This window comes from Cupressus sempervirens, chromosome 1, assembly GCF_028749045.1.
Source record: "Cupressus sempervirens isolate cs-2001-9-10 chromosome 1, ASM2874904v1, whole genome shotgun sequence".
In the NCBI taxonomy this organism is placed as follows: domain Eukaryota; kingdom Viridiplantae; phylum Streptophyta; class Pinopsida; order Cupressales; family Cupressaceae; genus Cupressus; species Cupressus sempervirens.
This window is the reverse complement of record NC_143118.1, coordinates 367,122,978-367,140,094: the sequence shown is the minus strand read 5'-3', so window position 1 is coordinate 367,140,094 and position 17,117 is coordinate 367,122,978. Positions and strand designations below refer to the sequence as shown.

At 37.7% G+C, this 17,117-nt stretch overlaps 1 protein-coding gene across 3 annotated transcripts in view; it reads right to left on the bottom strand.

The window, feature by feature from the left end:
- The window catches only part of LOC149577768 (HIT-type Zinc finger family protein), a 66,285-nt gene that overhangs the window by 29,906 nt on the left and 19,262 nt on the right, over positions 1–17,117 (bottom strand). For 2 of the 3 annotated variants that reach the window (XM_089825788.1, XM_089825792.1), the window contains one exon: positions 10,649–10,817. The exons of the other annotated variant lie outside the window; for it this stretch is intronic. In XM_089825788.1, the coding sequence (XP_089681914.1) occupies positions 10,649–10,817 (169 nt within the window). The remainder of the gene's footprint in view (positions 1–10,648; positions 10,818–17,117) is intronic. 3 annotated transcript variants of the gene reach the window in all.

The window sequence follows — 17,117 nt, the reverse complement described above, 5'->3', positions numbered from 1 at the left end:
AGGGTTGATTGAGGTGTTGGTTTCTGCATTTTTCAAATCTTCCTCATTTAAGATATTTTGATTCAGAGGTGATGAATCAGGAATATCCTCTATGGTGACAACATCTCGTTGTTCACTCCCCTCTACTATCTTCCTTGTTGGTTCTTCCAAGCTCTCAGGCTCATCGTAGTCTTTTTGATTATCAAGTTCAATAGCATCTTTGCCTTCTTCTTTCTCCTCTTCTTCCGATGAAAATAACAATCCAAATGCTTTCTTCCATATCAAAAGACTCTCTTGTTCAACCTCATCTGCTTTATTCTTCAAAATTTTGTATGCCCTTTTGGCACAAATTTCTTAGCAAAATCTCTTAAGACAATAGACATATGTGTCTTACCTAAGTTGAGCATTGTTTGGGTCAATGTGGTTTCCCTTATTTGCCTTTCAATGGATAATGCCGACTTCCATTTTGCATCTAATTTATTATAGAAATCTTCAAGAATACCCTTGCCTTATTCTATAGGCATATATTTGAATTTTTCTATCATATCTAGCATGGCCTTTTCAATTTTCTCCTAATCTTCCTTATTCAAAGAATCATATTTAATTTGCTTAAATCATGTTATGCCAGCTGAGTTTCTGATTTTTTCACATACCTGATCAATTGTCATAAGGTCGTCTGGGTACAATCTAAAGTTTGCTCATATCATCAAACTCGATTTCTTCTCCTTCATCCTCCTCATCAGGTGTGACAATCAACTTCCTTCTCGACCTCTTTTGTGGACTCTGCTCGGTCCCTTTTCTTGTTTTCTCTTCGTTGGGCTTTTCTTTGTCTTAGCAACTGGGGGTTTTGCTGCCTTGGATCTTGTAATTATCCTCCTCTTAGGCTCAAGTGTAGGAGGTGTCACTGTTTTCTTCACTCTTCTTAAGTTCCCTCAGTTCTTCAAAATATCTTATAGCTTTGCTTGGTTTATTCATCCTTTCCAATAGTTCCTTCTCAGAGCTTAACTCATTCCTCAGTTGGTCACTTTGTGATCTCAAATTTGCAATCTCTAGGTCTTTTCTATTTGGCTCCTGATTTGCAAGTAGCAATTGATTCATCATGTCCATCTGATTGTTTGTAATCTTCTGCACATTAAATGACCTTTCTTCAAGTCTGGTAGTCATATGTCTCTTGTCTTCTTCAATCATAAGTTTGTTTTCTTCAGCTTTCTTTTTCTGTTCAGTCACTTCACATAGTCTTACTGATTGGATTTCATGTTCTCTCTTCAGCCCTCTGACTTTTTCATTCAGAATATCGTTCTTCTCCAATAGGTCTTCTATTGTTGCATCACTTTCACTAGAATTTCCACTTTCAAACACTCACTTTGGTGTCTACTTCTTGGTAAAATGTATCATTTTGTTGAATGGCCATATCTTTCCTTTTCTTTAAGGATTTCCTTAATTCATCTCTTGTTGTTTCAAGTTGCTGCAGTATGAGCTGGATGTCAATCATCTGATTCCCAATAGTCTTTCCCAATTTATAAGCCTCCATCTTCAAGATTTGAACTTTCAAGGTGTTAGACTTCTTCTAAGAGAACAAAGCTCTAATACCAATTATTGGAAGTCTTATTGAGAAGCAAGATATTGAGAGGGGTGTGAATCAGGATCTATGAAACTTTTAACTCCTTGAACAAAATAACAGATTAACTGCATTCACTCCTAATCTATCTTAGATCATATATCATGTAATCATAAACTCTTAAATTGAAATAGATCTAACCATGCATCACATCTATCAACATGAAAATAAATGTAAACACATAACACAAAGATTTTGGTTACCTAAAAACCCTCTAAGGTGAAGGTAAAACTAGGATGGGGATGAGACCCACAAATCTTCACTACTGCAGCAATAAAGTTCGCCTGTTAGGGCTACAATTTTTTATCACTTCTAATAATTTACCCTGTGAGGGGTCTACTCTGTTAAAAACTTTACAAGACTATTAAGTCTACCTTGATTAAAGGATTTAAACTTATAATGAAGTAAGCACTTTGTTAGGAGATTTAACTAGGTCTATTAGCACCACTATGTTAAGAGTTTTTGCCCTAACACACTAGTTGGAATGTCTCAGTACCTGATCCTTCAGTTTTCTCTTATAAAGCTGATTACAGATCTTCTCTCTACCTTATATGAATTGATCTCCTTATCTGATTTGCTCTGTTCTACCCTTCACTACTAGGTTGCTCTGTCTGATCACATTATCAAACTTAGCCTTCCTCGCTCTGTCCTTAGCCTTTTTGCACATTCACAATCTTCCTTCGCACACACATACATTGATTTAGGGTTTGAACCCTTCTTAAATAGCTAACTGGAGAAGGTTCTAGATCAAGATCAACGATCCAAAATTCTCCCTTTTGCTGCTTAGTCCTTCTAATTTTATGATTGGTTACTCTGCCTTCCTAAGAATCGATGTCCTCTAACAAAACGCGTAATTATATCCTTAACTGTCTCTACAATCCATAAATATTGCATAGAAGTCAGTCAATATGATTTGCATAAGTGTTTGTGCCATTACAAATACATATGCCAAAACTAGTTTACTCGGCAATTGAATATCCTAACGCTTGGTCATAACTAACACTCATGCTGTCCCTCGGCTTCTATATGCTCGGTAGATACTGACTCACTCAGCATAAACTATCTCTGCTTTGCTCAGCTTCCTCATCTTTTACTCGACATATATTGTGACTTGCTCAGCAATCTTAGACTTGCTCGGCATGAAATGAACATAAACAAGTCCGTGTAGGTTGGCCTTCATTAGGTGGCTCGGTTGCAATGATGACCGACCAACGTTGCCTAGAAAATGACTAAGTGTTGGACACTAATAGACAACAAAGCTTAGAGATCAACAAAGTGAGCTGAGGACCACAAGAGGATGCAGGAAAACTTCCAGTCTTGAATTTTCTGTCATCTCTGAGATTCAAGTAATGATTTAGAGGCAGAGTTGGCTCAAAAGAAGGTTGTCACCCAAACTTAAAAAGTAGTGAGGCATATTTCAACTACTTCATTTTCTGGATAGTTGTGTGTGTTCCTTTTTGCATATGGAGTTTTGCTATGAACAGTTATGTGTGTATTTGCATCCATAACATTTTACAGAGTTCTAGCTTCCTTTTGTAATTTCTGGTATTTTTTAACAATTACAAACTGGAACAGCAACTGGAAGTCTAATAACTATCAGCAAGCTCAAATCCTTCAGCCATACTTACAGATCTACTGCTTTACAGAAGTCCATATTCGTGATTAGATTCAATCTGGAAATTAAAATTGTTATCCAACAGCAATTAGAAGATCACCTGAAAATTTCAAGAATGAATCCCAAACAGAAACCTTGTTGAAGATCTCTGCTGCTGGGTTATTTTGGGCAATTAATAAATTGAACTATATGAAGACAATCTGCTATCAAATTTTTATTTGGAAATTGAAAGATTGCAATTCAGACCTCAAAATTCTCAGATCATTCAGTTACATTAACCCTAGCTGAGCTAGAAATGCTGTTTAATGACCGTAGGATTCCTAACATCTATAGATAAATTTCCTTGATTGATGCAACTCAAACTGTAGGTACAACTGTGACTTTAATGCACGTAAACAACTTACAGGTATAGCTAAGCGATTTCTTTCTATACTGAGCACAATGTCCTGATCCAACATTCCAATAATCAGCTATCCTTGTGGACTGTGATTTGATGTACCTTCTGGGTGGCAATTTCCCTTCAACTAGTTGCAGTTGGAAGGAGTCATATACAGATTATAACCTTATTTTCTCTTAAGTGGATGGGAAATCAGTTGGGTCTAATGATTGTCACCTCCTATTATTGCACTTCACAAGATGTGTCAAAATGGCAATCAACAGTTAGATCTAAGATTGAAAACCAGATCTGGTCCTCAACAATATGAAAGACAGCACTCCACAGAAATTACAAATAATCCACCATGATTTGCTTGCAAACCTAATCATATAAATCTAAAATGAGAGCAAGAATCTTTAATCAGCACTTTGGATATTTTTGCATAAAATTGCAAAATCAGGTAGTGTTTTACTTCTTCAAAATAGCAGTTGCAACATATGCAATCCGTTTCAAATGAATCCTCAGACTCAATCCTGCATTTAGACCCTCCTAGCATAGGACTCATGGGCCTTATTCCTGGGTGTCAATAATTGAAATTGTTTTATTAATTACTTTTTATATATACTTTATTTATTTATTATTTATTTTTCGCATTGCTGGCCTGGAGTGATGTACTTCAGAATATCAATTGGAACAAATGAAATCAAGCACAGAAAATGAAGCCTCAAACCTGCATTTATACCCTCCTAGTATATGACTCGTGGCCATATTCCTCGACATCAAATTTTGAAATATTTTATTAGTTATATAAGTAATATATACTTAAACTTTCATTAGTTTAAGTTGAGTGTCAAAAACTATTTTCATCATACAATAAATATCAATGTTGGCATAGGGGAGGGAGCATGTCAATCCTCCCTTTCCCAAATAGTTTTCACTCAACAGTTTCAGATTTGGATGGTTAAAAATATCCACTCCATCCCATGTAGCAAGTTTGAGTGGTGTTGGTGCACTTTCAGTCTCCCAGTTTTGAACTCCTATTGTGTTGTCAAGTCAAGATCAAACAAATCAAGTTTCATGTCTAAGTGGTCACTAGGATGCTTTCTCTCTCATCTCCCCCCATTTAAAGCCTATCTAAGCGGGAAATCAATGCTCATCAGTCTGCTAGGTGATTTTAGACAGGTGGGTAAGTGTCAAGCATAAACCTAAGATGAGAAGAAAGCTATCTCTCTGATAAACTCCAATATATGTTCAATGAATGCTCATTCTGAGACAGGTTCCAGTTGGAGAAGAAGACCACATGAACACAAGAGAACGAGGCAACATAGAACTGCATTGTCAAAGTCAAAGAGTTTATCTTGGTGACTGAGGAATGGAAATCAAGTTCAATGGAATCAGGCACGAAGTCACTTGGAGAAAGGAAGCAATGGAACTGATCAGCAATGGCGAATCCTCTGGTCAACTCTGATTTTTACATGAAGAACTGAATCAACGGCGCAGATTTGATCTTCATATCTACGTAGCAAAGGAAGAAAAGTCAAATTGTTCGAAGAGGTGATTTGGACCATCGTTTGCAAACTCTCCGAGTACTCTCAGAGTTGCCGAGTACTCCCAAGTTTTTTTGCTGGGCGAGTACTCTCAAGTTTAACTCTCAAATATTTATAATGTTAAAAAATGTAGGTAAAAATGTTGATGCAAGGAAAACATTGGATTAGATGCATTTTTCACATCATTTTAGTGCTATTACACTGCACATTTCTCTATTGAAATGTCAATTACTAATTTAATACATTTTGTAATTGTATTCTACAAAAAATATATGTTTCTTTAAGAGATTTTAAATTTTTGTACTTTCTGAGTTGCCGAGTTTTCCCCAAGATTTTGTCGAGTTTTTTCCGAGTTGAAAATTTTGGGCTTGTCGAGTACTCTCCAAGTTCAAGTCTGCAAACTATGATCTGGACCGTCAGATGGAGGTTTAATCAACGTCAGTAGTTTTAATCTAATGTTTACGTGGTTAGAAGGTTGAATAGTCAAGCTCCGGTCAAATGTTTCCACGTGTCAAGGGTCCTGCAATGCACTAAGTAAAGGCAAGTTAAAGATCGAGATTCCACGAGACAATGAAAACCGTTGATCTCATTTGTTCATAAAGGATGGGCCCAATTTGGCAACGCATCCTAACCGTTCGATCAACAAAGATCAAATGAATGTTTAAGGGCAAAAGGTTTTGGAGAAAGTCTCTAGAATAATGACACTTGTCCACACTCAAATCCATTTCGGGCAAGCGGGGACCGTCAATCCCATTGAGGGTGAGAAAGTAGGATTCACGTACCCCCACTGTCAGATCCTATTAGAGATGGGGAGATCTAAGGTGGTCATTCCATCCAAGGGTAAATCGTGGACAAATAAAGCAGTGCCACATGTCATCAAATACAAAGGTGGACCCAAACCTAAAGGAAAGAAAGAAGATTAAAGAGCAGAAGCATCTAACGGCTCCCATATCCTTGCTAGGTTTAAATGCTCGAAAGATAACGATATCGGGTGAACAACAACCGTTGATTCGGTTCATAAAGGAAAAGCTACATCTAGGTCAGTTATAATATAATGACTCAATCGTGACCGTCGATTCGTTTGATGAAAGAACTACAAAGCATGGGCACAGTGAAAGCACAAAGACCAAATCATGATCGTCACTTTGGTAATATAAAAAAATGCATCGACGATGGGAGTTCAAACTCGAAGAAACGACTAAAAGTATGAAATAGAAATGATGGCGCGAAAAGGTTTTTGTGGAACCAGAGAAGAGAATCAAGCATTTCAAATGACATTCCGAGACAGTGGAGAATTGCAAAGGCCACAGAGCATGCCAAACGTCAATAGGGAATATGAAACTGTCAGGATCTGGTGTCAAGAGTGTTGCAAAACCGTGTCAAATTACTTAACAAGCCTGATTTTAGCATGATTCCCCCCCTCTATTAGAGGTGATGACTGTTCATTTCTCATTCTGATGTAATGTAACTGGTCAAATTTGGAAGGGCCTATAAAATGTAGTTTCAAAAGTTAATAGAAGGAATCGGCAATTTGTTTTGCAATCTTTCCCCTTGTAGCTGAGACTATTGAGTGAGAATCGAAAGCTTGTAGCCTGTAGGGAGGGATCTGATGATGTTTGGTTATCTGTTTTCCTTTCATTGTCTCTTGTTTGCCAATCTAACTTTGCATGTAGATAAGTTTCACCTCTGAATTGTAGGACAAGTTCAGTGAAGCTGTTAATGTCTAGCTGATCTGAGAGTCAACAAGTATTAACAGTCGAAACAGTCTAAGTGTTGTCTTTCACATGCATTTCTGCTCTTTTCCTTGGTTGCATTTCATACAGTGCCAAAGAGGGGGTCTGGTTAATGAGAAACTGTTCAAGTTAGGGGCAATCTGAGAGTTGTTGTAACTGGACAGGGTGAGCTGAGTCTTACTGCATCATTTAATCTTTTCTACTTTCTTGTTGCTAGTTGCATTCAGTAGGTTTAATGTGCATTTAGGAGTAGGAGTAGTGTTAGTAGTTAATCCTAAACCTGCCTGAGTTACTTATAGTTATGAGTAACTTGGTTAAATCCTCTTCTGCTCTCAGGTTAAGAGCGTACCCCTGCCCATTGATCACTTAAAAACATAATTCATTGCACATCTTGCATATAGGGGAGCTGTACCCTTCAAGTCAGGGATTAGTGACATCAGATTGCACTAATCCAATCTGTTGTAGATAGCTTGTTTCTCACAATCTTGAGCATAAGGAGTCAAGGTAAAGCCAATTCAAGGTGAGGGACAAACTGTTTACCAACAAGTGGGAAATTATTCCATTTCACAAAGTATTCCAAAATGACCCTGTTACTTAATCTCATTTCTTTCATATCAATGATATCCTCAAGTCTTCCAAGATCAGTTTTCCTTCCTCATCAATTGGTGGAAGCACCAAAAGGTGGAGCACGCTGTCAAGAACCATCTAAAGGCATAAAATATGAAAAACTTGAGGATTTTGTTGTTTTCGAGATGTTCCAGCTCATATACAACCTGAACTATCCTTTTTAATATGTTTTATTATCTAGAAAACCATGGCAAAAACTTTTTTCTGTTACTCCCCTTAAGAGACATTTTCCTATAGGGCTATGACCTCAAAGAAACCATTTCTCTTACCTTAAAAGTTCTCTCCAAACAGTGGCAATCAGCATACATCTTTTGTTAATTTTGGACCTCCTGTTCTTGTCAAGTGCATTCAAAATATTTAGTCTCATTGTACCAAACATCTATGTCCAATAACTCTCTTATCCAAAAGCATCGAATCCCAAAACCATAATATATCATAGCCATATAGTGACTTGAAAGAAGTCATAAATGTGTACATACGATGAGCGGAGTTGCAGCTATACACCCCAAGGTAGAGTCACTTACTTGATGTTGCTTGTTGCCATGTCACATAATTCCTCAAATACCCTTTGAGCCATTTTTTTCACAATCTCCATTCATCCACTAGTTTGCAGGTGATAAATAGTGCTTTGAATCAGCTTTGTACTAGCCAATAGAAAAAGGAAAAGAAATCCCAAACAAACTAATGAACCCATTGTTCCCCTCATACAATATTCCTTAGCTATCCATGTAGTCTATACAACTCTCTGAAAAATAAATGAGCCACTTGTGGAGCCTTACATTTTGAATATATATTACAAAAATGAGCATACTTAATGAGCCTATGCACTACGACAAAAATTCAATACTTACCTTGAACTCTCAGAAGACCCATTATAAACTCCAAAGAGATGCTCTCTCATTTCTGATGTGGAATGGATAAAGGCTACAACAACCCAGTTGGAAATACATGTTCTGATTTTTATTCGTTGACAAGCCAAACACTCTCTACCATGCCCCAAAACATCATTCAGGTACCTTCTGTGGAAGATTATCTCAATTTATACCCAGAATGACTAGCTAGTGGTGCATTGTGACATGCCTCCAAGATTTTCTCCTTCAATTTCAACTATATAACAAGATACACTTAATCCTTATAGAGGATGGACTTGAACCACCTTGTGCCTATCATCTTGTACCTTGACATCGAAAATGTCAATAGCAAATGTATTCTTGGCATATTCCGCTATGATAGAAATTCTCCAATCAACAGATATATCAGTCAAGGAACACAAGTAGAGCTTCCTTGCCAATATATCAAACACAAAATTATTCCTCCCTTTAACATCGTCAATATCAAAATCGTAGACATGTAACTTACCCACTTTTGTTATCTATCATTCAAATTCTTCTAATTGAGGATGAACTAACAAGCTATTATAATTTGTTTCACCACAACTCTCCCACTAACCAAATACTACAGAACTTATCTAGTGCATGCATGATATAGATTGAAAAACTCCTCTCTGACTCCTTGTGCTTCCTACTCTCAAATGCTATGAGATGTTCTTTTTGCAGTCAAACCACTCTAATCGTCTCTTTAAAAGATCACACTCGAAAAGAAGTGAAAAATATGGAAATAGCCAAAATAGGAGATGAGCTCATTTCCTTGAGCTTACTTATCAAAAGCTCTCTAGGCCGAATTACTAGAGAAAGCTCTCTTCTTCGCCAAATCTATCAATGGGGTACACTTAGGTGGACATTCATCCATGATCACATTAATCTTCTCATTATTGTAATGTCTCCTTTTCATTATTTTAAAAATTTGCAGCCAAATATAATAAGAATAAAGATTAAATTACATTTAAAAAAATAAAATAATTAAATTAAAATATAGCATAATTAAATTTAGTTAAATTAATGAAAGGTCGAAAGGAGTGAAATGAAAGGTGCGACTCCATCAAACATGAGATAAGAAGATAACTTTGTTTGAAAAAGGAAGGAAGAGAAAAGGGAAGGTGGTAAGGAAAGAAGAATTAATAGAAGAGAAAAAAGAAATGAGATTTAATAGAAGAGAGAAAAAAGAAATGAGAAGAAAACGACGAAATGACTTCTTCAAAGGGAAAAAGTTATGGAGGAGTGTGACTTTTCGAAAAGGCAGCAATCATGAATGTTGGTGGCTCTTTCAAAAAGGGACAATAATGAAGAGTTGTGACTCTTTCAAAGGGCATAAACAATCAAGGACTGTGAATCATCCTAAGGGTGGTAATTATGGAAGGTGGTGACTTTTGCAAAGGGCAGCCATGATGAAGGTGTGACTCTCCCTCAAATTAGAAGATATAAAGGGGAGAATGTTTCATTTGAGGACATCTAAGGGAAAGCAGTTTCGGGAATAATATATTATTCTCGAAGGTGACAATGAAAACTAGTAACTCAGTTCTAATGAAAGGTGGTGATGCTTTCAGCAATAAAGGAGATTTCATTCCAAGCAAAAAAGGAGAAGCAACAATTAAAAACTATTAATTAGATCGGTAGTTTTGTTTGTATTAAGTTTAACACAGTTTATGTGGTGTATGGGATGCATAAACCAGGATAAGATAAGTATTCTTTGTATAGGCAAATTGGTTTTGAAGAATGTCACTCCACATAAAAAAGAGCAAATTTGCCAAGTCAGCCACAACTCAGAAAACAAGGTACCAAGACTGGTCAGAAAACCTATCTATAGTCAAAAGCAAGCTGGAAACCCAACAGGGGGTTGCAAGTTTGATCTACTACCTAGGGAAGGCTTATCTCAAACAAAGTTCATTTATTTCAATATGCATATGAAGTCCTTGAGCATTATGAAAAGACTATGCATTCTTTCTGATCTGAGCTGAGGCAGATTGTGAAGTTCCTGGAAGTGGGAAGGGTAATAATATCTATTGAGCTTATTTTGATTACTTTTAAAAATGCTAATAATGTGCAATCTAAGATTGAATCTAATTGGATGTTTCATCAAAACAATGGCACTGATATATTAAATTTAACATGTAACAATTCTAAAGACTAATCAGGTTTATTTCCTATAAATTGTTTGTTTGCAAACACTAATGAAGTAATGTTCTGCCACTTCTATCATCTAGATGATATTTTGTAGAGTGCAGAAATGTGTGTAGAAGGTGATAGAGCTTCATACCATCTTCATCACTGTCTTCCATTTCACTAGCACTAGCTTCATTTTCTGAGTGAAAGCGCTTCAAAATTTCCAGCATTCTCTGCTTTGTCTCATTTGATGGTTCCATCTGATGAAATGCATCCATAACATTCTCCCGCATGAAAGATTCTGTACAGTGGGTACTGTGTCCCTGGCATACACAAGTTACCATGACAAGTATTGCATTGAAACAATAAATGAGTGTTAAAAAAATTAGCATCAGTTGAAGCAACAGGTTGAAGAGTACTTTTCAATGAATCGTATTGATGACAAAACATAGAAAATTATGATAAATGTATACTTAAAAATGATGAAAGGAGTGGGAGTAAAAAACGGAGATAGAAAGAGATGTCCCCAACTTAAGCCATGAAGCTTACAGTGCATTTGATGACTTTTTCTTAGATACCCAAGAAGAAGAGGACAAAATGCATTACAGGGTAAGTATGGAGTCTTTGGCTTGTATTCTATTGTATTTTTAAGTTGTGGGCACAACATTTTATGGAACTTAAGTGACTCCTACCCTAAAGACTTATGGTGTCCCCCTTTACATGAATTTTAAATGATTTTAAGAAGCATGTAACAAAGAAGCCAAGGGGGCATGGGTTTTCAAGGAGCCTATTGGTTCATTTTTAGGGTTTTAATGTGAAGCATGGAATTGAGTCAATAGTGAATCAAGTGCTGAGTGAATCATCTTTTTGGGTGTTATATAATATTCTAGGGTTCTCATTCTGCTATCAGTCTTTTATTTTTATTGCCACAATCTTTGGCTTAAAGCCTGAAGCCCTTCAGCATGCCTGGGGTTGGTTTTGGAGAGAAAAATAGGCCATCTGTAGTCCATAGGGTGTGTTGTTTCAGTGGAAGGGCTATAGTCTGTGATGCCCTAGCACATAATTATCAGAGCTTCAATTCATTATCAGGTTTGGAGGTCATTTTCTGAAGGTGAAATTCAAGCATTTGGACCAGATTTCGGTTAACTAAACCTATACGTCTTCAATTTATTGAGCTTCACTGAAGAAAGCAATAAGGATACTAGAATATTATTTAGTTACTTTAATGGTCATCTATGTAATATGTGTAAATCTTTGTAGATAAGATTGTTTCTTGAGTTTCTTATTATAAACTTTCTATTTTTTCTACCTTTTGAATACTTCATTATGATCTCTTCAATCATTTGTTAATATAATCAATAAATTACCAATTATTTGCGTAATATGTTATCAAAGCTAAATTTCTCTTTCGAAAATTTATAAGTTCTTCACTGAAAGTATTTGTAAAAAAAATCCGAAATTAATCTGATCCTTTCTTGCAACAATTTGTCTATAGATTTCTTTAAAACCGGACTAGGGTTTCTGGCATCAATTTTTGCAACAACTGGGTCGACAGCATTGTTTTGCAACACATTTTTTGGTGTCATTTTTTCTGATTTCTTGTGCACCATTTTTTGCGCCCTACCTGCAACAGCCTGTGCCTTATTTCTGCACACAGACCATCATGGGTCGTTCTTTTGCTGGGAGAAATCAGCCCCTTCCATTCTCTGTTCGTGTGACGCTAGTCTATGCCCGCGCGCAACTGGTTTTTTCTGCAACCCGCAAGGCCCTACAACTCACAGAATTCTTAGGCATTGATTTGCATCCACATTATTCCTTTCTGCAACTAGGACTCAAAATGAAGTTTCTCTGCTCCTTGGGATGCCATTATTGGCCATTTTTGTTGCAGACACTCCATTTTCCAGACAACCGACAAGGATTTTTATTTCGAAACTCTTGGTTTAAATGCTGGATTTAAAACCTGACTGCAGTTTCTTGGTGGGTTTGTTAGCCGATAGACTATTTATGTGGGGATTACCCACCAAAATTCAATGTCTAACACTAGGAAGATCGAAAAATCGATGAACAAATTCAGTAGCTACTTTTGTAAAAATAAAACTGACAAACAAATTCGGTAGCCAAGGCAGAGGAGAGACTTCTGACAATGTAGCCGAGCTAGAGGAGAGACTCACGCAAATCAACAAAGGAATTCAGTACATGCTGAAGAAATCTCAGAAAAGGCAGTCAGAGTTTGAAAGTAGATGAGGATTCGTTGTAAAGTGAGGGGGAGGAAAATTGGGGAGAGTTCAAGAACACGCTCACCATTAGGCATATGTTGATCAATGGAATTGGGCGTGCAAATTTTCCAGTGGGACTCTGGGATCGATGCAAGTCTATTACAGCCCAGTTACTTTCAAGAAGGTGAGATTAAAGGCCCAGAACACCAAACTCAGGGAGACAGTGCCATGGGATTCATCAAGACTGGATTTATTGTGGTGGCCGCCTTTTTCATTGACAAAGTCGGGTGGAGGCCATTGTTGCTGATGAGCACACAGCCAGGACAACTTTATTTCAACGAAACCCATTTTCAGGGACAGAATTTCTCAGAAGGCCAGTAACAGACCTTGTTTGAAGTTGCAGCTTAAGATGAAATGGGCTTCTCACGGACAGAGAAGAAGAGATTTCTTGTCTTTGTATAGATTTTTCTGCTCTTGGAGATTTGATCCCGCAACCTTGTTTGAAGCAAGTCTTGTTAAGAAGCGTGAGAGTAAGCTGCAAAGCCTGGTTCCAAGTGGGACATCAATGAACTCTTGTTCCTTGCTTGAAATTGCAGATTATATCATATCTCTTACATAACAGGTATAAGTCCTCAAATCTTTAGTAAATTCTGTGAATAATAACCAAAACCCACATTGAAAAAAAAAATTATGCCCACCCAAAGTCAAGATGACACTTGTCAAGTCATTCCAGCTGCTAACGCTTTTCTTTTTGAAATGGCACCTGTGCAAATTGTTTTTAAACTAATATTCAATGCAGCTTTGAATACACTTAGTTATGGGACGGTGGTCCCAGAAACAACACAGAAGATGAGAAACAAGTTCAGATTTATCTTTGCTTCAACTGAATATGAAAATCTAGCAAAAAAATTAAAACCTAGAATTATTTTAAACATTTAGAAGTAGTACATTTTTTTTAAAAGCCAGAGATATATTATATCGGCCTAACCACTGCACCTTTTTTGGTGCAAGTGCTAGTATATATTAGCAGGAAAATCAGTTCTATAATCTGAATGTAAATCTGAGTTTGTTGAAGAATTCCTCATATACAAAGAACAAATTCAAAAGTTTTTGTGCCCTCTTTTTGGAGATGTTTTTCTATTATCCATATCTGCCTTTGGGGATGTGTGTGTGTGTGCGCACAGGTGTGCACAGGTGGGTCGGTGGGTGGGTAACTCTGTGTGTATGTGCATGCATGGGTGTGCGCAAGTGTGCACGGGTGTGTGTGTGCGTGTGTGTGCACAGGTGTGGACAGGTGTGTGTGTGTGTGTGTGTGTGTGCATGTGCGCGCAGGTGTGCACGGGTGTGTGTGTGCATGTGTGTGCACAGGTGTGTGTGTGTGTGTGTGTGAGAGAGAGAGAGAGAAAGGGAGAAAGACCTCCTCCTAAGCAACTGATACTCAATAGGATCCAATTTTAAGCCCTTTCCAGCCAAAAGTAAAAAATGGCTAAGCAAATTCAAAAGAATTAAGACTTGAACAAAGCTTTCTTCCTCTCACATAGATTTGATTCATCAATGTATGAATAAGGAACCCCTGAATCTCAATACTGGTGGAAGGGGTGCACTAGAAAATTATGATACAAATCAGTTTACGTAGATGTCAGAGAAAATTGACAACAAGAGTACATCTAAATTGGATGAAAAGAAGAATCCTACTACTAATTCTGGTGCGCATTGTTTTTTAGCACATACATATGTCACACACATTTCCAAATCACCCAACTGAAATTTATGCTTGCAGTGACTTAGGAAGTGAAACTAAAATTTATTTGTACAGCTACTTTCTCATAACAAAGCAAATTTGCAACTTGGCACCTTAAAAGGTCACAAAAAATCAAACTTCCAATCATCCAAAACAAAAATATTTGATGGCTTGTAGGTTATGCTAGCAGGTTACTTTCAAAAGCAGAACGGAATTACAGTTCCATGGAGAGAGAAGCACTAGGTATGGTCTACGCAGTTCAAAAGTTTAGACATTACTTATTAGCCACTCCTTTTACATTTTTTGTAAATCATCAAGCTCTGACGTATCTAGTTAACAAACCGATTATCCAAGGAAGAGTAACTAGGTGGTTAACCCTCCTTCAAGGATTTACCTTTAAGATCATCGTTAGTCCAAGGAAAAGTCATGTGATTGCAAACCAATTGTCCAGAATAAAATCAAGAGAACCTATGGGAAATGAAATGAACAAAGACTTTCCAAATGCCCACTTGTTTCAACTTTTCGTACTCCCACAATGGTACGAAGGCATTGGCCAATAACTATCTACTGCTACCTTTCCAAATGATGCTAGTGAGCGAAAGAAGAAAGATTGTACTGAAAAGCAGGACATTCCAACTGAGTAACGGGTTATTGTATAAGATGGGGCCAGATGAGGTGTTAAGGAGATGTGTGGTGGAGGAGGAGATCCCTAGGGTCCTCAGGGAATCCCATGAAGGCCTCGCACGAGGGCATATGGGACCACATGCTACAGCCCAGAAGGTACTCTTGGCAGGACTTTGGGAGCCTACATTTCATGCAGATGCCCAAGAATGGGTCCTCAGTTGTGATACATGTCAAAGGGCAAGAGAACCCCTCAAAAGAGACTTCATGACACTATTTCCCTCACAGCCACACAAACTATTTGAACACTAGGGTTTGGACTTTGTGGGCCCCTTGCCTACCAGCAACACCCACTAATGCATATATATAGTGCTTGCAATGGAGTATCTTACAAAATGGGTGGGGGCAAGGGTGCTTCTAGACAACACAGTGATAAGAACAGCCAAATTCCTCTATGAACACTTAATGACTCGGTTTGGCATACCATTGTAGTTAACAAGTAACAAAGGAGTGCACTTTGTCAACTAGGCAATTCGCGCAATGACCAGTGAGTACAAATTTTTCCATTCTTTTTCCAGTCCGTACTACCCTAGGGCCACGGTCAAGAAGAGGCCACAAATAAAGTTTTGGTAACCGTTTTGTATAAGACTTGTGGCGTGGAAAAAGGAGACTAGGAGGAAAGACTTTCAGTAATCTTATGGGCTTACAAGATTGCTCACAAAGCCGCCACAAGACAAACCCCTTTTCACTTAATGTATGGGCAGAAAACCGTGATGCCAGCAAAATATGCGGTACCCAATCTAAGAATAGTAGTTGAACACAGACAGGGGGATATGGACAGTTTGACAGGGGGAGATGGACAGTTTGAGAACAGCTAAATGCCTTAATAAAATTGGATGAAAGGAGGACTATGGCTCAATGGACTACTGAAGTAGTACAAGGGAGACAAAAATTTTGGCATGATAAACATTTGAAGAAAATGAATTTTAAACTGAGGGAGTTAGTACTTAAGTATAATGGTAAGAATCAAATAAAGCCAAGTAAGTTCAAAATACGAAGGTTGGGACCATACCAAAAAATGGAAGTGAGGAAAAATGGAGCAATAAAATTGTCAACCCTGGATAATAATCCCTTGAAAGGCTTAGTCAATGGGTCTACATTCAAACCTTATATGAAAAGGAGGGAGCCTTGCTTCTTTCTATTTTTTAGATATAAAAGGAGACGGAGGAAAATTAAAAGAAATAGAAAAAGTGAAAAAAAAAAGAATTCTAGAAATATAAAAGCAGATGGGGAGGAACTAAAAGAAGATATTATAGGGAAAGTAAAGGCAAGAAGGTTAGCAGAAAAGTCTAAAAGCACACCCTACCATCGAATTATATAAGGCAAGCATTGGAGCTCGAGAAATTGAAGTTGGAGTATGAAGCGTATGTGAAGAAGTTAGAGCCGTACGCTGAGGAACACCAAGTGTATGCAGGTGAGTTCTAGGAGTATGCGTACAAGATGGTGTAGGAGTGCGTGCTAAAGGCATGGGCATTAGAGGCATACACGTACAAACATTGAGGGTTGGAGTGGTCATATGTGGTAGGACTGGAGTGCACCAAATCACCGTATGAACAACTTTTGTACCAAGAGCCAGCATTGGAGCTTCCACATGATCAGAGGGGACACCAAAAGTATGAACAGGGGGAAGCAATATACTAGCAGGAGGGATCTCTATGGAGGTCTTACAAGTTAGCAATATACTAGCAGGAGGAATTCATATGAAGGCCGTACGAGGTAGCAATATACAAGCAGGAGGAATCCATACGGAGGCTATACAAGGTAGCAATATACAAGCATGAGGTAGAATCCGTACAGAAGTCATTGGAGCACAGGGATTTCGTACAACGAATGCAGGGATACGGACGGTAGAAGCCAACATAAGGGAAGCACATCACAAAAAGACATTGGCATACAAGAAGACAAGTACAAGCCAAGGTACAATACAAGAGGTATGACATATACAAATTGACAGATTGAAACAAGTGGATAACAGTTGGAAAAGT